This window comes from Nicotiana attenuata, unplaced genomic scaffold (genome assembly GCF_001879085.1).
Source record: "Nicotiana attenuata strain UT unplaced genomic scaffold, NIATTr2, whole genome shotgun sequence".
In the NCBI taxonomy this organism is placed as follows: Eukaryota; Viridiplantae; Streptophyta; class Magnoliopsida; order Solanales; family Solanaceae; genus Nicotiana; species Nicotiana attenuata.
Window position 1 is genome coordinate 64,749 of NW_017670422.1, and position 26,239 is coordinate 90,987.

The 26,239-nt window shown below is 38.7% G+C and overlaps 1 protein-coding gene across 3 annotated transcripts; it reads right to left on the reverse strand.

Annotated features, from left to right (window-relative positions):
- LOC109239206 (phenylalanine--tRNA ligase beta subunit, cytoplasmic) lies at positions 1 to 25,935 on the reverse strand. Of its 3 annotated transcripts, XM_019405729.1 has the most exons (20): positions 25,827 to 25,921; positions 25,526 to 25,677; positions 25,372 to 25,427; positions 25,188 to 25,288; positions 24,803 to 24,932; positions 24,565 to 24,680; positions 22,350 to 22,416; positions 22,143 to 22,184; positions 22,024 to 22,065; positions 21,812 to 21,888; positions 20,849 to 20,975; positions 20,597 to 20,764; positions 10,500 to 10,628; positions 10,302 to 10,403; positions 9,372 to 9,503; positions 2,888 to 2,962; positions 2,355 to 2,462; positions 1,167 to 1,262; positions 996 to 1,079; positions 1 to 277 (listed from the first exon to the last, which is right to left on the reverse strand). In XM_019405729.1, the coding sequence occupies exons 2-20, from the start codon at positions 25,581 to 25,583 to the stop codon at positions 209 to 211; spliced, it is 1,779 nt and encodes a 592-aa protein (XP_019261274.1). In that variant the 5' UTR covers positions 25,584 to 25,677; positions 25,827 to 25,921; the 3' UTR covers positions 1 to 208. The 3 variants fall into 3 exon arrangements, with proteins under 3 accessions (XP_019261274.1, XP_019261273.1, XP_019261275.1); XM_019405728.1 differs by having other exon boundaries at positions 25,526 to 25,935; XM_019405730.1 differs by lacking the exons at positions 1 to 277; positions 996 to 1,079; positions 1,167 to 1,262 and adding an exon at positions 1,280 to 2,103 and having other exon boundaries at positions 25,526 to 25,935.
- Positions 25,936 to 26,239: the final 304 nt, after the last annotated feature.

A 26,239-nucleotide genomic window follows, 5' to 3' on the forward strand; every position in this document is an offset into this window, starting at 1 on the left:
TACAAGGGGAACACAAGAGAACAACTTCTTATAACAAAAGTTATGTTGCTCAAAGGAAGATAATTAACCAGGCTAACAACCAATGATTATCTCAATGATATCAAACATGATGCTTGAGAGAGGAGGGTTTCCTGTCATAAAATAATCGAACCAAAAATGTATGTGTATCAATCAACACAGAGAGACATCTGTTAAAATTGTCACCACATTACAAGAAACTCTGCATGTCAAGCTCCACAAAGGAGCATGGATCTGGGATATCAAATTCCTTGAGGACCTGAAACCAAATAGCCAAAACATAAAACTCCTGATCGGGAATGACAATTTGCACTTGAAAACAGCCCATGCATGCCATAAGGTCTAAATTCAATGCAAAACCGGGAACCTTTGCCTGTTATTTTTAATTGTTCGAAAGACATGCTCTATTATGAATCAGTACACAATTCTTTTGGAACCATCTAAAAGTGTCTTAATCTGCTACTCCATTTGTTAAAAGTATAGACAAGTAGTGGTTCAAACTGCAAAAGGTGAAAAATATCCAAAACTAAGCAGTTCATGACACTGGTAAGTTTTCTTTTTCAGGTTAACAGGGGTGGCCTCCATCCTTGTCAACTGTATAAAGTTATACTGTCTAGAGATGAAAATATTAGGCGAATTTAAGGCTGTTATGGCATGCTCAGAATTCTTTTTCCTGAATTTAGTGTCAGCTTTGACTCTCCAAAGACAAATATTTGAGATGGTCACTGTAATGATCTGTAATACCAAGGCAACAGTACATCTTAAATTTTAAGAGTGAGTGAGAAGTGGCTGAACCAAGCACCCAAATGAATATAAGCAGAAACCAATTGCCTATAGCCCAAGAAGAGTAGTAGGTATTCTGTCTTAACAAATCCCACATTTTAAGGAGGCTTACCTGTAGATATTCTTTAAGTGACCTGATAATAAAAAATTCTTTGCGTTGACGGCGTATATAACTTAAACACTAATAGAAATACCTTAGGGTGCACAATTCCGAATGTTCCAATTCGATTTCCTTTGTAAACAATTTTAGCTTGTCTTCCCTGAAGAAATGCAGGCTCCTATGACACAATAAGACAGAAATAAGCACAGACAGCAATACTCATAATGAAATGAAAGAGAGAGAATTGGAAAAATGCAAACAGTACCTCTGATCTTTCTATGTAGTAGCCTTCACAGTCCCCAGGTGATACAAAAGAAGTTCCAGTTGCTTCCATGATTCTGTCGACTAGACCATGTATTAGCTGGAAAAAATGTCACCAGTCAAGCCTTTGAGTGTCTAGAAGCTAGTGCACAACCTACAGGACTATTATAATTATACATATGACTCCGATAACAGAATGAAGCAATCAAACCATTGCTTGGAAGACAGAACTTCTTATATTTAAGGAAGTTCCACTCAAGATATTTTTAGAGTAGAACTTCACCTATAAGCAAAATGGCGAAATATATTTTATTCAAGAACCTTCCAAATTTGGTCCTGGCTAAGAAGTTTAGAATTTGCAGAAATCATCACAACACAACTGATGTCGAAGTAGGATTACAAAATATTCTCTCCCACCTAAGCTAATGATGGACTTTTCCAGAACTCTCTGTGCATACAAGTAGTTCTTTACTTGCAATGATCCATGACAAAGAAGATACTCCCTCAAATCCAATATAGCAACCTATTCTAACTAGCACAAGATTTAAGAGCAAAATGTTTGAATTGATTATTATATTAACTTTGGTAAATAAGTGTTTAAACAATCGTTCCTAATGTAAAAGTGGAGAACTCAACTGAAAGATGTCACATCCAATTTGAAATAATATGTAGGGAGAAAATTTTGCCCTTTAAAGAGAGGCCAATTAGGGAAGATCATAAAAGGAAGTAGGTCAATCTAATTGCAACAGAGGGAGCAAATGGAAATGGGTCACTCTGAGAGGAAGACGAAAAGAGAATCTGCAGGGACTGGATGGCAAAGGTGAATTCATAATTAGGTCCAGCTCTCCATTATGAAATAACATTCGCGACTGAGGCAAGAGAACTATTTTCATATGCCCGCCAGCCTTTCCATTTAAATTTTCACTGGCAACCAAATCTCCCTGAAAAAAAAGAGTATAGACCTAAAACTGAGCTTCCTTTACAAGTAATATATTCACCCAAAACAATTCATATTTAAACAACTGGAGCTTGTAATGTGCAACAGATGCTACATAAAGTCTCTATGCATTTCAAATAGCACGTTCACATCCACAGCGATCGCCAAGAAGATTTTGCAGAACAGATAAACTACCGATATACAACAACAATAACGAACCCAGTGTATTTCCAGACAAATGTGGTACATCTGTACCTCAAATCCTGAGTTAGCGCCGCAATACAGAGCAGCAAGGTGGCGACGGTTTACTGCACCAACATCCTTTGTGCCATCTAACAGGACTACGTCACCAACTTCAAAAATCTGAACCAAAATGAGATAAAAACATTGGAATCTATCATGCAGAAGCCACTCTCAAAAGAAATGGCAAAGGAGATATGCATGACAGTAACAAGATGGACACACAACTTATTACTTGGAGATAGCAAAGGAGAACTAACTAACAAGTGTTACTTTTAATTAAGCAGAAAATCCCTTCACTGGTTGTTATATAAAACATCTCGCACATAATTAAACTTCTATACTACTTCCTTCTCGAAAAGATTCAACCGGATAACTCACAAGGATAGCCAGAAAATATTCAATTCTATTAGACGACTTGGTGCATACTACTATTTACTTGAAACTTCATTAATTGCAATCCTGAGCATACTTCACACGTTGAAGCAATAATGCCAGTGGCCGGGTAATGGCGGGAAACCATGCAGAAGTTAGTTATATTCATTTACCTTCATAGGCTTTGGATGGTCCTTGTTATGTCCAACGGTTCTCAATAATCCAGGCATGAGATTAGTCCGCACAACCTGCAAAGCAAGAGCTGTTTCAGTTACCAGCATTTGGTACATAATTATGCAAATATAGAAGAAACCTGCGACTTTGTACAATTGTTTTTAAAAAGTGTGTAGCTTGCATTGAACTAAATCTAAATCAAGAACAACAGAATAATTACACAAAGCAGAATCTCCTTTAAGTAGTAAACAATCTTTTTCACTAGACTGGACCAAGGGGATAAAACAAAATGACTTTCTCCTCATCTACGTTAACTACCTCCGCAGCGTCCTCTCTCCCTTTGCTAGGGAAGAGACATGTTTAAGTTTGAATTCAAAATATCTAATTTTGACATGCAACAATTTCCTAAAAGAAGCAAAGAGCATAAATGAAAGATTTCAAATACAAACTTCTTATTTTGGGTTTCATGAAAACCTTATCATGATTCTTTCTTCTACATGACATGCCACTTAGAAATTGCACATATCTGCATGTGCATCGTGTTTCATGTGGCAGTAGGTGATGAAAAAGTGCCACCTGGGCTTGAAGCCATTTGAGGCAACAGCATTCTGTGGATCAGTAGGATATTCAATAGATTGACATTCTACTTGGTGTTCTTTGGCCTGTAATGAGAACATCTAGGATCTGGCAAATTAGGATTAACCTAGAAAAGCTTAAAGGGCCATTTTATACAGTAAGAAGAGTATGGTTGCACTGTCGGAAAAATTTATCTGGCTTATCAGCTTAATTGTCGGCATATATAAGAACATGCATAAGCTGTATTTTCAGGTTGAAAGAAATCATAGGCATATTGTACTGGATGGACAAAATTTGTTTTTGGATGGCAGACAGATGATATACGCAAATCAAGCAAATTGATGCATAGATTTCAGATTGAAGGACGGCAATAAAGAATTATTGTGTAAGCTAGACATCAGAAAGGAGAATCCGTTCTTATCCATCCTAGTTATGGGCAGTGTTCAAAAAAGCGCTCGCTTTCTCGCTTTAAGCGAGAAGCGAAGCGAAGCGTAGGGTCAAGCGCTTCCAGTAACAAAAGCGACGCAGGTGTTCAAAAGCGATCGCTACTACCCTAAAAGCGTGAAGCGGGCGAAGCGACAGAAGCGGAAGAAGCGGTCGCTTCTTGAAATAAAAGCCCAACCGTGTCTTTTTTAATTAAAAGACCCAAAATACAGTTCTGTTTTTGTCATACAGTTCTGTTTTTGTCGTTCATCAGCAGCAACGTGAACTAGGGTTTTGAAGCAGCCCTTTCTTCCTCAAAAAACCAACAAGTCTTTCTTCTTCTTCTTCAACATGACAACAAACTAGGGTTTTTCTTCTTCTTCTTCAACATTACAAGTCAACAACAGATTTCAAGTTTCAACAGGTATGTTTTTATTTTCATTCATTCTTCTTCTTCTTCTAATCTTCTTCTTCTTTTTCTTTTTCTTTTTCTTTCTAAACGTCCAAAAAGCGCCGAAATGCTGGCGAATTTTTTCCAGAAAATTTGCCCAGATTTTCTGCCCCGTTTCTGCCCAAAATCTGCCCAGAATTCTGCCCAAATTTCTGCCAAATTATATATTTTTTATTCTTAGTTCTTATTGCCTTTCTTATGTGTTATGTAGTTGATATTTTAATAGCGCCAAAAGAAGATAGGAAAGACCCGGCTTGGGCTTACTCGGCAAGAGCTAGCCAGACCAACAAGATGGCCATTACATGTCTTTTTTGTGATAAGATTACAAATGGAGGAATCTATCGTCAAAAAGCGCATCTAATCGGTGGTGATCCAAATGTCGCATCTTGTCCTAAAGTTCCGGTCATGTGAAGGAAGAATTGAAAGCATACCTTCAAAAAAAGAAAGAGTTAAAGACTCGAATGATTCATGAACAAGGACTTTATAATCTTGATGACGATGATGAAACAGAAGAAGGTGATGATGCTTCGTCGCTTCCACCAAAATCACAAAAGCGGGGAAGGATGCTTCCACCAATGTCTTCTAGTTGTGGATCTACTGGCAAGACCAAAGGTCCTATGGATTGTTACTTCCCGCAAAAATCTGGAGATAAGGGAGGAAAAAGTGGTAATCCTCAAGTTGATGCAAAAGCGATTTTGAGGGACCGTGCAGTAACCTTTTTTGCCCGATGGATGTATGATGCAGGTCTTCCTTTTAATTGTGTTAATTATACTGACACTTTTGCTGCTTTTATTGAGGCCGTAGGCCAACATGGCCCAGGAATGAAGCCTCCAACTTATTATGAAGTTAGTGGGCCATATCTACAAAAAGAGGTGGCAGAGGTGAACAAAATCGTTGAGGAGCACAAAGTAGAATGGGACAAGTTTGGTTGTTCTATTATGATGGATAAGTGGACTGCGAAAAATGGAAAAATGATCATCAATATCTTGGTGAATTCTCCTAGGGGAAGCCTGTTTCTGGAGTCCGTTGATGCAAGCGACTCTTCGACTGATTCAACCAAAATGTACTCCTTGTTCAAGAGTAGACTCTATTGGAGCAGAAAATGTTGTTCAAGTTGTCACGGATAACGCCAGTGAAAATGGTAAAGCTGGTGATTTGATGTCTGCTGCGTACCCGCATATCTATTGGACTCCGTGTGCAGCACATTCTGTTAATTTGATCTTTGGTGATATTTTCAAGGAAAGACCCTTCAGTACTGTCTTTAATCAGGCAGTTAGGGTGCATTCCTATATTGTTCAAAGGCCTTCACTAAACAAAGAAGCTTGGTGAAACCTGCAAAGACAAGATTTGCTACAGCTTTCTTGACTTTGGCTAGGATGTATGAGCAAAAAGGCAATTTGAAGAAGTTGTTTGTTTCAGATGAGTACACTAGCAGTGCCTATGGAAGGGAAGCTCGAGGGAGAGAATCTGCAGATATTATACTTTCTACTTTATTCTGGAACAATGTGGTTCATGCATTGAAGATTGGTGGTCCTTTAGTTAAAGTGCTTCGTTTGGTGGATGGGGAGCAAAGGCCACCAATGGGCTACTTGTACGAAGCAATTGATAGGGCAAAGGAGGCTATTCAAGACTCTTTTAGAGACCAAAGAAAATACAAAAGAGTCTTTGAGATCATAGATAAAAGGTGGGATAGTAAGCTTCATAGCCCTTTGCATGCAGCTGGACTTGTTTTGAACCCGGAACTGTTTTATGCCAATGAAGAGAGGATTCTAGGAGATGAACCTTTGTGGAGTGGGTACTATGAATGCATTGAGAAGTTGATACCTGAAGAATCCGTGCAAGATAAAACCACAGAGCAATTTAGTATTTATAGGAATGCTGAAAACCTTTTTGGAAAAAACATGGCCATTAGACAAAGAACGACAAAGTCACCAGGTGAGTGAGTGCTTATATGCTGTTTTATAGTTAATAAGTTATTTCTTTATTAATATTATGTTTTGAAAAAATTTTCTACTTCTACAGTTGAATGGTGGAAGCAATTTGGTCATTCCACTCCAGATTTACAAAAGTTTGCGATCAAGGTTCTAAGTCTAACATGTAGCTCATCCGGGTGTGAAAGGAATTGGAGCGTGTTTGCATGTAAAAACTAATAAGAAAGATTTAGTATATTGAGATAATTAAATTATATCTCAATTGTCCAAATCTTACTAATTACTTATTATTTGCAGATTCATACCAAAAAGAGGAACAAACTAACCTTGAAGCGTCTCAATGATCTAGTCTTCATTAAGTACAATAGAACATTGAGGCGCCGTTACAACGCTCGCAATGTAATTGATCCAATTAGTTTGAACAACATCGATGATGCTAATGAATGGCTAACTGGAGTCCCGGAAGATCATGCAGATGAAGAAGTATTTGATGATACTTCTGGTATCACTTGGGGTGATGCTGCGGAGGCGCGTGGAATTGGGGAGAGGATTTATGGTTTGAGGTTGAGGGCGAGTACCTCAACTTCAAGTTCACAGAGCAACGGAAAAGAGGCAGCTACTTCTTCTGTAATTGATGAAGAAGATGAAGTTGAAGAAGATGACGAGCAATATAATAATGATAGTGGAATACAAGAATTTGACAATCTTGTAGAAGAATAGGATGCTCATTTCGTGCTTTAATTGATGCTACTCTTGACAATCTTGTAGAAGAATATGATGCTTATTTTGTGCTTTAATTGATGCTACTCTTTAGTTTTTTAATTCAAGTATTGAACATTTGCTCACAATTACATGTGTTGTCTATGCCGTATTTATTTTAATTTTTTTTTAAAAAAACTCCGCTTCACTTCAAAAAAGCGGGCACTTCGCTTCTCGCTTTCCTCGCTTCACGCTATTTTTAACACTGGTTATGGGTGCTAAGCAAAAAGTTGATGGAAGTTGTGGAAAATTATTGGCTAAGAGGTTTTCCAGTTCGGACTAATCTGGCTATCCTATAATACACTTCTACACATGCATTCAGTGGATTCCATCAATTTTTGGTAAGGCAGGAGAACACTTCAGATTCAGAGAGGTCCTACAAGCAATGCACATTAATCTTGGCAAAGATCTGTCTCTATGGGTTAATGATATTTAGAGCTCCCAAGAATGTCAGGTTATGGCATTGGATCTACTCCCTCCTCCCAACATACCTTGGACTTTGTATGAGATTAAGTCACAAGTCAAGACATCAAGGGGTAATGTTGGGACTTCAAATTCATGAGATACGGATACTGGATGGGAAGCGGAAAAACATCTATCATCAAGACTATACCGTACACCCTCATCAGGTGATCAAGGAAGGAGAGAAAAGCATGAAAAGTACACAGTCAACTCTACAACATCCTCTACAAGAACATGGGAGTAAGGCTCAGTGGTTCATGATGTTAAAATGAGATTGAAATATAGACAGTGATGTCCTTTTGCTTTGTTGACTCTTCGAGGTAAAATCACTCAAGAGCCTCACTCTCCCTATCCCTTACTCATTTTTGAAAGCCTTCCATGGAGTGCAATTTGAAATACAAAGGGTTCACTAAAATCACTCATGTTTGTTGTCCCGTGTTTTTTTCTCTCTTTTTTAACAGGGGAAGCCACGTGTGTGGCAATGCTCATGCAAGACCATCTCCAAGAAAGAGGGAAAATGCAGTGCTATAGATGCCGGATAGGTCCCAGAAACTATGAACATTGAGAGTTGACGTGGGAGCTGTGGAACATGTTTCTTTCATTTTTGGGATAGTACAGAAGACGCTGAAAAAAAATAGCCAATGCCTCGTTAGTTGGGGAGGATGCCCAGTCCCAAAGGTAGTTAGGATGTTTCAACTTCCCAGGCACAACCCTTTTAAGCATTATGTGACAAATATGGGAAGGAAGGAATAATACATACGAGGGAGTGGCACATCTGATGCATAGTTTGAAGTATAATTGTCTTACAACTTTATCCAAGACAACAAACACCAACAACATACCCAGTATATTCCCACGGTGTGGGGTCTGGGGAGAGTAATGTGTACACCTTACCCCTACCTTGTGGGGGTAGAGAGGCTTACGACTTTATTCAAGGCTACAAAAGGATAATTCCCTTACAACTTTATATCTTTTAAGCGGTCAGTTCATGTAAATGGCACGTGATTATAGTGGATCTTTTGAGATCACTAGACCTGTAAACTTATAAAAAGCTTTTGTAGTGCTAATGTGGGCCTTTTGAGGGGAAAAGCAGAGTATACGTGCAATGCAGCACCAAGAGCTTCCAATAAATCAGCGAACCGTAGCTGCTGATATTTGGAACATGTTTATCACAGTTTTGGTAAGATGGGTCATGCCTAACAGTCTCAAGGATGCCTACATCAGTTGGATCTCTTGGAAAGTTGATAAATCCATCAAACAAGTCTGGAAAGTGATTCCTGCTGGTATTTTTGATGTGTTTGGAATGAGAGGAATAGAAGATGTTTTGATGGAATATCAACTCCAAACCACGACCTTAAGGCTAGTTGTCTTTAAGATTTATGTAGCTGGGAAAGTTTGTCCCCTTTATACTATCATGCCAAACTTTTGGACTTTTTTAGCTCTTTATCCTTAGCATAGGCCTCAATCCTCATTGTAACAGAGCTAACAAACTCTCACTTTTGTACTTCCGTTATTATGCATCTACTTAATGCCATTTATAATACTGCTTCATAAAAAAACAAAAAAATTACGCGAAAGCTAAATCACAATTTGGAGGGAGGGAAGGCTATCTTAGCCCACCAAGACACCGCATAGAACAACTGACATAAACTTGTGTGTTTTAATCAGCCTCTTTCCAATAAATCTTGTGTTTATCCCACTGCACATGCACAAGATTCGAAATAAAATACTCTTTTTAAATCAAGAAGAATATCCTAAGTGAAAATGCTAAATCTTCTTCTTCCTAATTTAACTGATTAAACCAAGCCATAAGGGGTTTCTGGCAGGGGGCCATAGAGCCGATTGACAACTTAAACTCTTTTCGGGACAGAGCAGACTCACCTCAAATTCAGATGTACGCGAATCAGCAATGATTACAGCAGACTTATCCTCTTCACTGTTCAACATAGAAGAAATTTCTTTCTTGGAACACAAGATCCATGTTAGGACCTCCGTATAACCAGCCATTGCAATCTAAAATTGAAAAGACATTAAGTTAGATGAAAAGCAAGTTATCATCAATAACTTGTGAATCAAGGATGCAATCGAATACATACACACAGGACAACTTCATGAGGCAAAAAAAAAAACTAGTGTTTTTTAGAGAAATTATGTGACTGGCACAGAACACTTAAGTAAGAAGCTGCATTTAAAGAACTATTCATATAGTTTAATCAGATAACACCAACAAGGATTTTTTTGAGGAAGGTAACATATCCAATATATTAATCAAATCATCAGCACAGAGTTTGTACTGGAAACCAAAATTTATATCTTGAAATGCTTAAACAAAAAGCATAACACCAATAACATTATCTACAACATCATACCATGAAGAAATGTAAATGAAAGGACTGCAATTAATTGAAGAACAAATTGCGAAAAGAACAAATGAAGAGGGAAGTACCTGATCAAAAGAAAATAAACGAAGAAGGCAGCACAGGAAGGGGCAATAATCCAGCTAGAATAGAAAAAACATTGGAACTAAAATTGAGACTTTGAAACTCCCTCCCCACCCCTTCCCGGCTAGAACTTGATAAAGGGAAAGTTTGTTTAACGAACTCTAAAAGTCCCAAAAATATATTACCACATTCAAGTAAGAGGCAATATCAAGAGAAGAAATAATTTTATGAAATATCACATGTAACAGAGACTATACAGAAACACAATAGAATGATGCTACCTTCTGCAAAATTAATAAATATCCATGACAGCTTGAAGTCTGTGTCTACAATATGAACTCTCAAACACAGAGGTGTATAAACACATTACCTCCGACCGAATTAGATCACTAAATTGACTGAGAGGTAAAGGCTTCAATGATGCAGGTCTTCTCTTCGGGATCTCATTGTAACCATAAGCAATTGCAACATCCTTTTGAAAAGAATACAGAGGTTGAAGCCATATAAGAACGACAGCAAAGCAATGGTGGGATAGTAACTCTAAGCAGTAATGCATCAAAGCAAATACCTCTGCTACATCACAAGGATGAAGGACATCACTTCTTGTGGGAGGTACCGATACGACAAACTTGACTTCTGCATTTTCTGAGACAGATTCCACTGCACGCAATTGCATTTTATGCAACAAATTAGCCACCTGAAATGTTGTTTGGCTGTTTAGAGTCTAACGAAAAAATTCAATCTTCTATTTCATACCCATAGGATAATCTATATCTATATCATTATAAAAGTGGGAAGCTCTTAACTAAAAAGTTGAAATACTTAAATACCCTTTTAAATAACCTAAATACCCAACTTATACCAAGAATTAAAATAAAACATCAAATTTTAAATAAGACACTAAATTTATTTAAAAAGATATTATCCTTCATATTAGTGAAGCTGGCTACTCTTTACAACCTTGAAGTCTAACGGCGAACATTTAATTTTTGTGCAGGCATATCAATTAAAATACAAAATAAGAAAATAACAGAAAGCCTAAAATGAGAGGTTACTCTAATTTAGAATAAAATAGTCCATGATTTTGGTTCATATCTCTTTTTGATATGGAACCTTCTTGCAAGGTAGGATTTCATTGACTTTTTTCTCCTTTTTATATTCCTCGAAGAAAATGGAGAAACTTTATAATCTGTCATTATTTGTTTAATGATAGCAATACTAGCAAAGTAATATAATATAACGTGTCTGTCATGCAGTTTGCATGTTAGTAACAGCGAAACCACTTATTGGACAAGAATGAAGCAAGATAATAGAGATAATAGTTACAAATGAAAGGTAAGTTAAAATCAAACAAATTTTAATAAAAAATTATCATTGACCCACTAGGATAAGTTAATGAAATTTATGCAATTTGTAATCTTAAAATATCGATGTAATCAATATAAATGTTACTTTATCATGGGGAATTTTGCCGAAAAGGTGGTGAACTTCTAAAAAAAAGAAAGATGTTAAACCGGCCAATGTCAAACATGCAAAAATTATACCGGGTCAATCTGCTACCAAGCATACTTTTATCCTAAAAATTCAAAGGTCTACATCTCTCACCACCCCTTCCCACCCCCCAAAAAAAATGAAGGATATCGTTTAAATTCATTAAAAAATAATTTATTGTACGTTTATATTTTGCAATGATGACAAATAAATATATGGTCAAACAATTTCTAACTTATCTAGCACAATATGTTTTCTCACATGGCTAATTTTACGTTGCACTTTCAAAAGGATATCAATGTCAACAAAGAGTCTGGGTCATGATAGAGCAATCAAAATAGAGGAAATGAACATATGCCAAGTATATCGTCTATAAAAAATTATTAGTTAAGATACGCTTCACTACAGTTTGTACCTCATAAAATAAAAATAAGTAAAAAGTCATATTTATCTATTTAAACTTTGATTGTCTCATCTTCGTATGTTTTTTAGATTATATCCAATCATCTTGACATCAACAAACAAGTCACCATACGATGATCTACATTTACTTTGCAGAAATTTATGTGACGGCACTATCTTTGGTAATTAATTTATATAGGAATGTAAGAATTATATTTGTAAATGTTTACTCATTTTAATCTCATACTTTTCAGATGTAGTTTGTATTTTAGTAACAGTAAAACCATATATTGTAAAAGAACAAAGTAAAATAAAAGAGATAATAATTACAAATAAAAGATTAAGTGATTAGAACATAAGTTCATGCAAGTGTTCATTTTGTGTCCTATATAGATGAAATATAATGTAATTTATGCAACTTGTAAAATATAGGTATGCTTGTTGGTTTCTTGGTAGGTTTAGACAATTCCATTATTTTGTCCTCGACAAACAAATAACCATTCCAATTTGATCATTCACATATATACTTTATTCTTTCATGTATAATATATACTTTTTTTTATAAGGTAAATTGTATTAATCAAAAGGGAGAAAACTACCATATACAAGAAGTATACCAAAAAGTATAGAATTTATATCAGAACATGATTCTCTACAAATGACGGCCAATCTTCTATACAAATAGGGGCTATATGAGTGCACCAAAAGCGATCAAAGATAAAATACTATTCTTAAGATGTGAAAAAGGAGACTCAATCCCCTCAAAGCTCTCCTATTTCTCTCCCCCCAAACTATTCACATGAGAGCTAACGGGGCGAACTTCCACGCCTTTTGCCTTCTTCTTCTACGGAAACCGGCCCAGCTATATAACATTTCATTTACAGTGCTTGGCATCACCCAATGAACACCAAAAAGATTCAGGATTGCCCTCCACAAACCCGAGGACACAAGGCATTGCAACTAAAGATGATCAACTTCTTCCCCTGAGCTTTTACGCATGTAGCACCAACTAACAAGTGTAATTCCTCTCTTTCGCATATTTTCAGCAGTCAAGATCACTCTCCCCGCCGCTAGCCATGCAAAAAAGCACACCTTTGTGGGCGCCTTAGGAATCCAGATCGAGGAGTATGGAAAAGTAACCTCATCTCTCACTAACATACTCTAGTAAAAGGACTTTACGGTGAACAAACCATCGCCACGCAACCCCCATCTCCAAGAATCACAAGATGGCTGGGGCCTGTCTTGCCCATATAGTAGTGCCAACAAATCTTGGAGCTCCGCAATCTCCCAATCTTGCATGTTCCTTCTAAATGAGAGGTCCCCTACTACCCCCTTCTGCTCCTTGCGAATCTGTTGAATCATCATTTCCTCCTGGTTTGGAACTCTGAAGACGTGGGGAAAGAGACCCTCAGAGTATCCTCTCCACACCACCTATGATTTCAAAAGCCGATTCTCCTTCCATCTCCCACCCTGTAAGTGATGTTGCCATTGAAGGCTTCCCAATTCTTCATGATGCTCCTCCACATGCCACACCCGAAAGGTGCTGTGATCGCCTTGGTCCTCCAACCCCCTCCCCCGTGGAATCGTACTTTTCTACTATGACCTCCCTCCATAGAGCATGCTCTTCTACCCCGAATCTCCATAGCCACTTCCCCAACAAAGCTCTGTTGAATACCCTAAGATGTTTTACTCAAGTTTCATCTGCCAACTCACTAGATGAAACTTTCTAGTTCCATCCGCCGCATCCCAAAGAAAATTCCTTTGGATCCGCTCCAATTTTTCTGTGATGCTCACAGGAGCTTGCAACAGGGACAAGTAATAGGTGGGCATACTCGATAAGGTGCTTTTAATAAACACTTATCGCCTTTTGACAAGTACCGTTTCTGCCAGCCTGTGAATCTTTTTTCAACTCTTTCGATCACTGGATTCCAAACCGTAGTATCCTTATGTGAAGCGCCCAATGGGAGACCCAGGTAAGTAGTGGGAAGAGAGCTCACCTTACATTTGAGAACATAAGACAAAGCATCGATGTTAGCAACCTCACCCACCGGGAAAACCTCACTTGTCGAGGTTGATTTTGAGTCCTGATACTATCTGAAACCACTGCAGGACCTGCTTCAGGTAGGTCAACTGACCCATATCGGCATCACAGAAAACCCGAGTGTCATCTGCAAAAAGCAAATGAGAGACTCTTCGGGCACTGGGCGCCCCAATTGGAGCTGAGAATCCTCTTAAGAAGCCTCCGACAGCCGCACGATCCATCATTTTACTCAAAGCATCCATCACTAGAATGAATAGCATGGGGGATAGGGGTCACCTTGCCTGAGACCCCTGGAACTGCCAAAGAAACCACACGGGCTACCATTAACCAGGACAGAGAATCTGACTGAGGAAGTGTAGAACTTGATCCATCCCCTCCATCTTACCCCAAACCCCATCCGCATCATAATGAAATCCAGGAACTCCTAATTGACATGGTTGAAAGCCTTCTCAAGGTCCAACTTGCATAGTAAGCCGGGTTCTCTATTTTTCCTTCTGGAGTCTACAAGTTCATTTGCCACCAATGCAGCGTCTAGAATTTGCCTACCTTCCACAAACGAATTCTGGGAGGACGAAACAGACACGTCAAGAACCTTCTTGAGTGTATTGGATAGCACTTTAGAAATAATCTTGTAAATGCTCCCCACGAGTCTCTAATACAAGATGCACCTTCTTTCTTAGGCACAATGGTAATAAAAGAAGCATTGATACTTCTCTCGAAAACACCATTCACGTGGAAGTATTCAATGGCTTCCATCAACTCCCCCTTAATGTTGTCCCAACAGAGCTGGAAGAAGGCCAAGGAGAAACCATCAGGCCCAGGGGCCTTATCACCAGCACAACTCGACACAGCCTCGTGCACCTCCTCCTCCTCGAAAGCCCTCTCTAGCCACCCACTGTCTCCCTCCCCTATGTAGTTGAACTCTATTTCACCCAAAGTAGGCCTCCAACTAACTTCCTTTTTGTATAAGTTCTCATAAAACCCATCTATCGCCCCTTTTACCTCCTCCCTTCCCTCAATCCTCACCCCATCCACAACTAAAGGACTCTATGAAGTTTCTCCTTCGATTTGCAACCGCAACCGCAACCCTATGGAAAAACTTGGTATTCGAATCCCCCTCCTTTAACCAGAGCGCCTTCGATTTTTGCCGCCAACTAGTCTCCTGAGCTATTGCTAACTCGACTATTTCCCTCTTAACCTCCCCCGGTCTCGCTTTCTCAGATCCATCTAACTCCCTCGCCCCTTCCCCTCTCTCTAATTCCCCCAATTCATGCATAAGCTCCCTCATTTTAACCTCTACCCTCCCAAAAACCTCCTTATTCCACCTAATAATATCTCGCTTGAGCAATTTAAGTTTCTTCGAAAGACGGAATGAAGGTCCCTGATACCCCGTAGCTTGTCCACCATTCTTTCACTTTGTCACCAAATCCGAGCACTTCCAACCACATGTTCTCGAATCGGAAAGGAGCACGCACCCCCTCCCTCTGCATCCATCTAGCAAGATAGGCAAATGATCCGAAGCCAGCCTAGATAAAGGAATCTACAGCACATTCGGCACCAGCTCATCACAGGAGGACGATATCAGAAATCTATCAAGTCTAGACCTTGAGTTGGAATCCTTCGCCCTGGCCCAAGTAAACCTTTCCCCTGACAGAGGAAGGTCAATGAGAAAGTGATCATTGATGCAGTCAGAAAACTCCTCCATGGCCCTCGAAATCAGGCTACACCCTAATCTCTCCTTCGGGAATCTAATAGTGTTAAAGTCACCCCCTAGAACCCATGGAATGTCCCATTCCCCCATAACATTTGGCCAGTTCCTCCCAGAAAGACACCTTAGACCCTTCTCCTACCGGTCCATACACTCCCTCAAATCCCCACTCCACCCCACTCACTCTATCTTTGACAAGAGCTGCTAAAGAAAATACTACCTTCTTAGTCTCCTTTACCTCCAAGCTTCTATCATCCCACATAAGAAGGATGCCCCCGGCACTTCCCGCTGCTCGGAGCCAGTCATATTTTACCCAACTACTACCTCCCCAGACACTCCTCATAATCGCATCCGACAAAACTTCCATTTTGGTCTCCTGAAAACAAACTAGGTTGGCACCCCACTCTCTAACTCCCACTTTGATGATGGCCCTTTTGTTTGGGTCATTATCCCCCTCACATTCCATGAAAGAATCTTAACTTCCATAAGTAACAATATCCCCCTTTTCCCCACCTTCCCTAGCCGAGCTCCCTTCCTCCCTGTCACACACCCGGCCCCTTCTGGTACACCACTACATCCCCTAAATTATTTTGCTTAAAAAGACTGTTGCTCAATCTCCCTCAACAGTTCTAACACCCTATCTTCCTTCCCTTCAAAAGAAACACCTAAATACTTCCCGAAGTTTAATAGTTTATCCTCCATCCAGAAGGACATATCCCTCCTCCAATCCGTGACAAAATTGGACAGGCGTCTTCTATATGTACATTTTCCTTGCTCCAACCGAAGGAATATAAGACCATAGCATTGCTAGCAACAGGAACTTTAGGTGCCGGAAGGATCTCACCATTTCCTGGAGAGGCACTAACCTCTGAGATTAACACCCCGCTGCTATAGGAATGTCCAGAAACGCCAGCAGTGCAGCGGGAAGGAAGAGAGCATGGAACCCTTGGCGGCATATTAACTGGAATTGCTGGTCCGGCACTAACATCAATTGGGGCATGCGCAACAATCTCCCAGAAGGAGCTTGAAGTGTAGCCTCAGCACAACTAAGCATAGGAGAAGAAGAGGGGGCGATGGAGATGGGTCCATCCGAGGCGGGAGGTCGTGGAATAACACCACCAGCTTTAGCCGGTGCTGCCCCTGAAGCAACGGCCATCGAAGAGGGGCGTAGGACACTAGAGCTCGGAGAAGAAATATCATTGTGTGATGAAGGAGCGATAGTTCCCATACGCTTAGGAGCCTTATCAGACGCAGCTTGAAATAATTTGGGCCCACGTGTGGAGGCCTGGGCATATACTTGCTGAAAACTTGCCCGGCCTATGATAATTAAAAAAGGACCGGCCCATACTGCCTTTCCAGCCCGCATCACTAACCCAGGGGCATTCACGTCTTTTCTTCCTGATAAAATTTTGTCTTCTTCTCCAAAATTCAAACCCCCCGTCTCTTCTTTTCATTTCTTCTCTTCTTTTAGAAACTAAAATGCTACGTTTTGCATCTTTTCAGGTTGATGAATTTTTCTCCTGAGTCTAGCTTTAATGGCATTCTTACGCCTTTCGAAAACAGTGAAGTTTTTGTAGCTATCAGTAGGGATTTGAGAGTAACTCGGATAGTTTCCGAGTTGTTTTTGGCATCATCTTCCGGTATCATAAAGTTTTGGAGCCCATATAAACTTTTGGAGTGCTCCTACCTTGACACCAAACATGAATCCAACCATTACTCTCCACCCTAATCCTCCCCCCCTAACCTATACAACTACCAAAATATTTCAGGCAGCATTTAGATTTGTTTATTCCGAACTTTGGGGAGGACAAGCTCATAGATTGATGACTCCAATGTTCACATGTACATTGACTAGTAAAAAAAGGTAAATCCATATATTCTGGTTATTATCTGACTCAATTTTTAGAAGACAATCAAATTGTAGAAATCTCAATTCCATTAAGGACGAGCAAGAAAATGTTTAAATATTAGCAAGAGGAGTTGAACTCGTGTCAACTTATACGCAGTTCCTCCTGTCGCGAGCTTGTTGTAGTCGATCCTAAGGGGAGAACGCCTCAACCCAAAACTAGTTGGATTGGCTATATGAATCCCCTATATCCATCCTTCTATTTGGACCTATTTCACCCCAATACTAAACAATTTGATTGTTAAAGCATATTAGTGGTTCTCCAAAACTATATATTCTTTAAATCAAACACTGATGCCAAGCAAAATTTGTCTGTGAATGAATCAACTTCAAATCAGTTTCATCCAAATGTACATATAGTTATTCACAATTCCCTTCTAAATAAGCCAAGCTACAAAAATTTTCAAAAAATCACATCTAGTGGCAGCTAATAGAAAGATGTCCTAGTACAATGAGTGGTACCTTAACTTCCATCAATCTGATGGAAGGGAGTAGACACTCGGTGCTTCAAGACAAACATGGAAGTACTCAAAAAAAATCAATTATCATTGTATATGATGCATTTTAGGGATGTCCTATTTTCCTATAAGGCATAAGTTAAACTATAGACCAAGAGCTAAGTATAGCAAGAGCATGCTAATGAAATGGCATTGGAGGTATAATCAGGAAGGAGTTGGTCTCTGGAAAGAGGTTGTTCAAGCTAAGTATGGCTGTCAAAATCACTGGTGTACCAATACTGTTAGATCTAACTATGGATGTGGGCTATGGAAGGGTATCAGGAAGCTGTGGGATGTCTTCACTGTTGATTCAACCCTTCAGATGGGAAATGGGGAACATATCTCATTCTGGAAAGATAAGTGGTTAGGACATACTACACTGATGGATGCTTATCCAAGACTATTTTCTATTGCTACTAACCCAAACTCTACAGTTGTGCAGAATTGGGAGGTTAACTCATGGAACCCAAGCTTAAGAAGAAATCTGAATGACTGGGAGTTTGATGACTTGGTGGCACTTATTGGCAGCCTTCACAATAGTTCAACCATTACTCCAGGTAGGGACAAACTCAGATGGGGCAGCAGTAGGAGTGGTGCATACTCGGTCAGAGCTAGTTATCAAACCTTAAGCTCCAGGAAGGAAATGATTCATCAGTGGCCCTGGAAACTAATTTGGAGGACAAAAATGCCTCCAAAGGTCAGTGCTTTTTGCTGGATAACTCTAAATGGAGCATGCCTAACCCATGACAATCTCATCCGAAGGGGTTTTCAGCTTGCTAGCAGATGCTACATGTGCCAAAGCAACTCTGAAACAATCAACCATTTATTTCTTCACTGTCCAGTTGCAACAGACATATGGTCCATGTTTCTTTCACTTTTTGGTTTGCGTTGGACAATGCCATGCAGTGTCAAGGAAGTTTTTGTGAGTTGGAGTTCATGGAAAGTTGAGAAGTCCATCAAGAAAATCTGGTCTATGGTTCCTGCTGCTATATTTTGGTGCTTATCGACAGAAAGGAATCAAAGATGCTTTGATGGCATCTCAACTGCTAGATACCTACTCAAGGCTAGATGTTTGGTCACTCTTTTTAGTTGGGTTAAACTCTCCCCTATGTATAACTCTGACCAATTTATGGAATTTATCAGCTCTCTAGTCTTATGATAGATCTTTTGTTGCTCTCTTCTTAGGGGTTGATATAAGGGTGTTAAACGGGCCGGGTTGACCCGGTTCCGGACCGGCCCAAACCGGTAGAACCCGGAACCGGCCCGGACCGGTAAGAGGGGGCTGGGTTGGGTAGGGGGGTTGGGGGTTGGTCCGGTTTAGTTCTTTGAAACGGGTAACCGACCCGGTTGAACCCGGAAGAGTGAACAGTAACTCTTACCGGGTTAACCGGCCCGGTTTAAACGGCTACTTTTTTTTTGTTTTTTTTTTTTAAATTCGAATTCTGTGGGCAAGAAATTGAACAGGAAAAAAAGAAAGGGAAAAAATGGCAAGTAGCAGTACTTGTACATGTTCTTGTAGATCCATAATTACTGCAAAATCAAATGTTATTAATCGATTTGCAACACCAAGAGGATTACAATTGATTTTCCCTGGAAACCCTAGACTAAAGCAAATACCCAGAACTTTTGTGGTAAGAGCATCAGCAGTTGATAGTTCATCTAACTTTGTTGAACGCATGGAAAAAGCCTGGTTGATTTCCAAGGTATTTTTTTTTACCTATTTGTATTATGTGTTTTGTTTATCTGTTCATATTGTCAATTCAATTATGTGATCAGTCAACTATGTAAACAAGGGCATGGGCGAAGCTATATAGTCCTGAGGGTGGTTCGTCGAAAATTACACTATGTATATAGGTGAAATATTGCATTTTAGAGGTATATATTTAAAACCCTTGGTGAATTTACTTGTTGTTAAAAATGTAAACCTTTCGATTTGTAAGTTTGAATTATGAAATAAAAGTAGCAGTTGCAAATTGCAATAAGTGCAATTTTTTCCCATCATCCTTGTATTCTTTATGTTAGTACTTTGTATTAATATAACTTACAATATTTATAAAAAATTCCAAAAAAAAATTAAAAATACACTAAACCCGGCCCGGCCGACCCCCTCAGCCCGTAACCCTTACGGTTCAATTTTTACCCGGATGAACCCGAACCCGTTAAACCCGTTAAGAACCAACCCGGAACCGGCCCGGACCGTGACCCGTACGGGTCCAAAAAATAGAGGCCCGGCTCGGCCCACCCGTTAAACACCCATAGGTTGATATCTTCTTTTATTTTGTAATACGTGCATCCACTGGATGCTTTTGTTAATAATACACTACTTACTTCATCAAAAAAAAAAAGTTATACTATAGACCAATCAAAATCCCCAGTTACTGTTTCAAGCATAACGACATCGTCACACTAATGTCTATGCAACCATGTGGAGATGGTATAGTCACCATAGCACACAGGTTTCTGTCAGCTAAATTCTGAACATCTTATATATCGGAAATTGCAGAACATTTGTGACCAATATCATAATTGTCATGATTCTCATGAAGATAAGAAGATAAAATGACAGAAACTTGTGTATATGAGATAAGAAGAAAAAATGGAAGGCAAAACTCTATAATACCTCATTCTCTGGCAATTTAACTCCAATGATGCCAGTGATGTAGGACAAAGGCACATTCATATTGTAGATTGAGAGATCAGGATAAACAAACGATTTTCCATCAGGATATGTTACTTTAACTGGTTCAACTTCAAACTTCCGCTCACAGTACACTGAAAACATAGTTACCTGCGGATAATATTTAATTATTCAGACACCCAGCAAGCTGAAGGAGGAAAAGAAAAAGAGCCCCTCAGCTTCTTCTATTCCTACCATTGTGTTCAAAACAACATTGGCCTTCGTCAAATCTGTGGCTGTACATTCTATAAACACATTCTTTGTTTTCAATGTAATGGCCGAATGTGCGCCGTTGATAATGGGGGGCAAAGACAAAACAGTCCTGCAGAACACACACACACACACACAGAGAGAGAGAGAGAGATTAATGAGTTGCAGAAAGATAGTGGTTCCTTAGCATGCATTCAGGTATTGAGCACTTCTCATAACAGCTAAGCATCTCAAGTATTTCTTTCTTTGATAAGTAAACATATCGATTTTATGAGATTCCTAACAGCTATTAATAGCTGTCCCAGACAAAATAATCTGCCTAGGATATATCCAACTAAAAAATGAGTGCTGACAGGCTCCATAAAGTGTGCCTAATAATTCTCGAGTTTTATTGAACAGTTTGTCAATAGCTATCCCATTCAGAATGTGCAAGCAAAATAGAGTAGTACTCCCTCTGTTTCAATTTATGTGACACACTTTCCTTATTAATCCGTTCCAAAAAGAATGACACATTCCTAATAAAAAAAATTAACGAAGTAAGTGAAATATCATTAAAAGCATTCACAAGATGCAAAGATTACAAGAGAGAAGAATCTGACAGCTCAAATGGCACATTACTTTTACAGCCACACAAATTGAAGGTCCCACAAAAGCTTTCACCCTTTAAGCTTTTAAAACCACGAGTTTAAATAGTCTTCTTTTTTTCTTAACCTCCGTGCCGAGTCAAACTACGTCACATAAATTGAAACGGAGGGAGTACACCAGAAACTATATAACTATTGGAGTAAAGAAGTCTCAAGACCCACAAAGAAGTTAATTACTCTTACTATTTTCAAGCCATAAACTCTTATCATGAACTGTAAGCAAAGAGGTCAACTGGCATGCAGCTAAGTAAATAAATGCAGTAAGATAGCTCCAGACCAGAAGGCTCATTTGTAAACTGGATACCTTTTACAATCATATATAACAGGGTACACTGGTGAATTCTCGATTATGTGCAGAAACTTCTTCAACTTCAAATCCGACTGTAAATTCAGGGCAGCAATGTGTTAGAGATGTTGTTAAAAGCATAAAATTAACTTCAGTAAATCTTCAACATAACACCTAAACAAGAAACAATAATAATCAGACTAACAATAAAAGCTTAAGTTGCAACTCACTTTGTAAAATTCCATCAGCTCATCAGCTCTGAAGTTTCTGGTCTGAAAAAACAACCAATTTCAATATCAGCATTAACACCAACATAACCTAGGCCAACTGCCAAAATAAAACCATTTACCTGCTTTAATGGCACAAAATTAATTTCCGAAGGAGGCAAAGCCTGAAATTAGAGAGGCAAACGGTTTCAGTATCCAATCAGAAACTACTTAGGAAAAGAACGCAGTACACGAAATCAGATTTACAAGGAAAAATCAGGCTGTCACTCTATATTTAGAGCTAGTAATACATGGAAAACTTTGAATTAAGTATACCAACTGGCGTATACCTCATATGTGAAAGGTCCTTCAATTGTATCTAGGTCATGGGTACCAATTGCAACCAAGGTTCTTCGCCTAGGAAAAGCAAAATAGAGAATAAACAACAAGGACCTAAGCGTGAGCAGGAGAAAACATATGCAGGATTTTTATAGATATAAATGAGGTGATTCCCCACAATATAATTCAGGAATTATCCATAATAGTTTTGTATGGATACTGCTCAGGGAAAAAGTTCGATATTGACAACCCATACGGGTTGGCCAAAGTTCAAATTGACAACCCATAAGGGTGTGGCCTGGTAGTCAATGATGTTGATGATGATGATAATAATAATAATAATAATAATAATAATAATAATAATGATAATGATGATGATAATAATAATAATAATGATGATAATGATAATCATAATAATAATAATAATAAGAAGAAGAAGAAGAAAAAGCATCAGCAACACCACCACCACCACACAAGGGTGTGGCCTAGTGGTCAATGAAGTGGATTAAAACATGGGAGACCATGGTTCAATCCCAGCAAAGACAAAAAATACTAGCTGATTTCTTACTCATCTACCTATACTTTGTTTAGGTAGAGTTATCCGGTGCATGTGCTAGTGGAGATAGCCGGCACCGACGGAATAGTCAATGTGCGCGCAATTTGACCCAAACACCATCTTAATCAAAATAATAATACAGTATGTGATAGAGCTTCTAAATCCTATCTTTATTCATACCCAAATGGAGAAGGAATAAAAAGCAAAAGTCACGATTCATGGCACTTCTACTAAAGATCACGTCAGTATGAGAACTTGGAGGTTAGTAGGAAATACAGTATACCGGTTGAGATAAACAAATGAAGGGATAGTTAAGGTCAATGATCCTCTACATCTAATGGAAGTGAAACAAAAAATACAACCCCGCCCCCATCCCCATCCCCACCCCAAAAGAAGAAATGAAAAGGAAAGAAATAGAGAATAATTTCTGTTCTCTGGATGCCTCTTTAAGCAATTAAATAGAATCCAGCTACTTTTTACACTATTTGCACACATTCTCCTCAGCATGTAAACCATTGCATCCATCAATACACAAGTTTCCCCAAAATTCAAGAATTAAAAGATACTCCCTGCTTTCTATCTTTATATATTTTACAAATAGATCTGAAGATAAGTTTTACCAAAACTTGCAAAAATTTCGAATGTCACCTTACCCTTCGACCTTTAACAGACGCTAAGATTTGTGATACAATAACTTTCTACACTAAATACCAGACTATTTGCCTGCGACAGAGGCCTTTTTTTAAGTACGTCTTGTGCTATTATAACTGCTCTGATGCTAGTATAACTGTGAGCTCTTCCTTAGTTTACAGTTTAACCAACAACAGAAAAACTGTGAGCTCTTTCTTACTTCAACAAACAATAAAAGCTTCTAATTGTAGTGCGTTGATATAGCATAGAGAAGGCAGTATCAAAACGTACCCCTCTCTACCACCAAGAAGTTTTCATTAATGGGTACATCCTGAGTCATGTTGGCACGTAAAATTGGTCTCCAAAATGTTATAAAATAAATGGTGCATTGTTAGTACAAGAGAAGACACATGCTTTATGTATATCCCAGAAAAGGACCCATGCTCTCATCGAGGTGAAATATATTGTATTTCTTATCCCTCATAACCTCTAAAAGACCTTGAGAACATAACCCCATTTATTTTTTTGCGACAAATAAGTTAACGTGCATAATTAGAGTGACGCTTTCATATCATAATTTATCTATAAACTTCCAGTCTCATTTACTGAACAAGCTAAGGTTTCTAAATAATTTCTTTACGAGTAAAATTCCCTTTAAAGGGGGAAAAGAACTGAAGGTTATCCAACCCATGTACAGAAGCATCATACACGCATGGTACGTCAGGAAAACCAGTGCAAGTTATCTACTCACTGATTTCCTTATGAGAGCTAACGGCATAACTACAAATTTTAACGGTATTTTTACAGCCGAGAAATAAAAAGATAAAAAAGTAAAAGAATTAATTCCACCCCCAAGTAACCGACCACTACTTCAAGATGTCACCAAGAAAAATTTAACATCACGCAGGACTAACAGAAACCAAAGCAACTAAAAGAGGTAAATAGGAATTTCAGCTGAAAAGAATAGGTAAACAGGAATTTCAGTTGAAAAAGAAAAGGTAAATAGGAATTTCAAACTGCTCTTTATAGTTTAGTAATACCTGCAAATGTTCTGATGCAGCTTATCTTGTAGATCAATGAAGCTATTGTACCTAGCCTCGTCAAATGTTACACCTCTTAAGACAGCGCACACAACATATGGGCGAATCTTGGATGTCTAAACAGGAAAGGACAATTGTTAACGCAATAAGAAAATTCCTTATAATCATTTTAGTTTCTTTACCACACATTTAGTGGTCGCCAAAAACTAAACAAAAACATAACTTTATCAAGCCGTACCTCTTTTCCGACACGCATTTCAAGCATAGATTCTTTACCAACATTTGCCACCTTATATGTAGGGATCGGATCAAGCCCACCAAATATTCGGAGAGCTTGAGCTAGCCCTTCAAGACAAAGCAAATCATATCTGCAATACCAATTTGAATGAAAACATATTACACTGCCAGTGCCGAATTAACAGCACAGCTGTTATGCTTCAAATAACAAATAATTAAAATTTCTAACAATCCCACGCCACTAAACAGAATTAAGCTCAAAATGCTAGTAAGCCACCACAGAGAATCAGTTATACTTATTTCCAAATATTCAAAGCATAAACCAAAAACCCAAGATTTTCTAAAATTCATTCTGCAATCTAATTATGAAAAGCACAAAGGACCACCTGTTTGCTGGAACTTCAATTTTGTATATAATCTCTCCATCATCCTCAGTCGCCTCCTCCTCCAGATGCTTCTCTTTTCTTTGCATTGCTTTTTCTGTTGTCTACATTTTTTTTCACACATGCATAAACTCAGTAGGAAACTAACAACCAAGTATGATAATAAGCGGAATTTGGTGGTACTTACAGCCTCCTCGAGCTCAATACCGAACTTAAAGCACAATTCGTCGAATTCTTCATAGGCTGCAAAATTCACATAAAAAAACGAGGTCAATTAGATGCCGCAATTTTGATAGTGTGCGAAAGGGCAAAAGTGGGAGAGAGAGAAAGAGAAAACTCACTATAAGTACAGCCTAGGGCTTCGAACAGACGGTCTCTTCCAACGCTGACGGTTGGCATGGTGGCGAACAATGGCGGCGGCCGGAAATCAGAGAGCGATGGAAAGAAGGGAAGAGTATTGGGAGTGAAGACTTGGCGGCTCCTATTTTTTAAGCTAACTCCAAAACAAATTAGGAGTAGCAAATATTATTGGTTCTTTTTTTTATTTACTTATTAGGGCAAAACAAACATTAAGATAATTCAATGCAGTGTATGTTGGATGAGCCCTAAAATTGGAATTAGAAAATCGGATTTTTCGATTACCTAACGAGTGACAAGAATCAACGGCAGAATCGGAGAGATGATTGAGCTGGGAATTCCGGATTCGGTTCGACCCGATTCGCACCAGGAAGAAAGGAAGAAGACACTGTAGAATACAAAAAAACAAGGGGAGTATATTGTATTTTATTTGACCAATTATTTTACTCCTTGTTTTATTATTCCGTAAAAATTGCACGGGGCGTCCTATTTGGTCGCACTCATTTAACCTATGCCCATATTTTTAAAATTATTTAACCTATACCCTAATTTTAACAACTTTAGACGTCTCCTCTTCTTCCTCCTGACCTATGCGTTCGCCAATAGCAGCGCCTAACTTCAGACACAAATGTCTTAAATTTATACTTTAGTATCTGAAGTATATACCCCATATGTTTGACAATCTTAGCCAAATATCT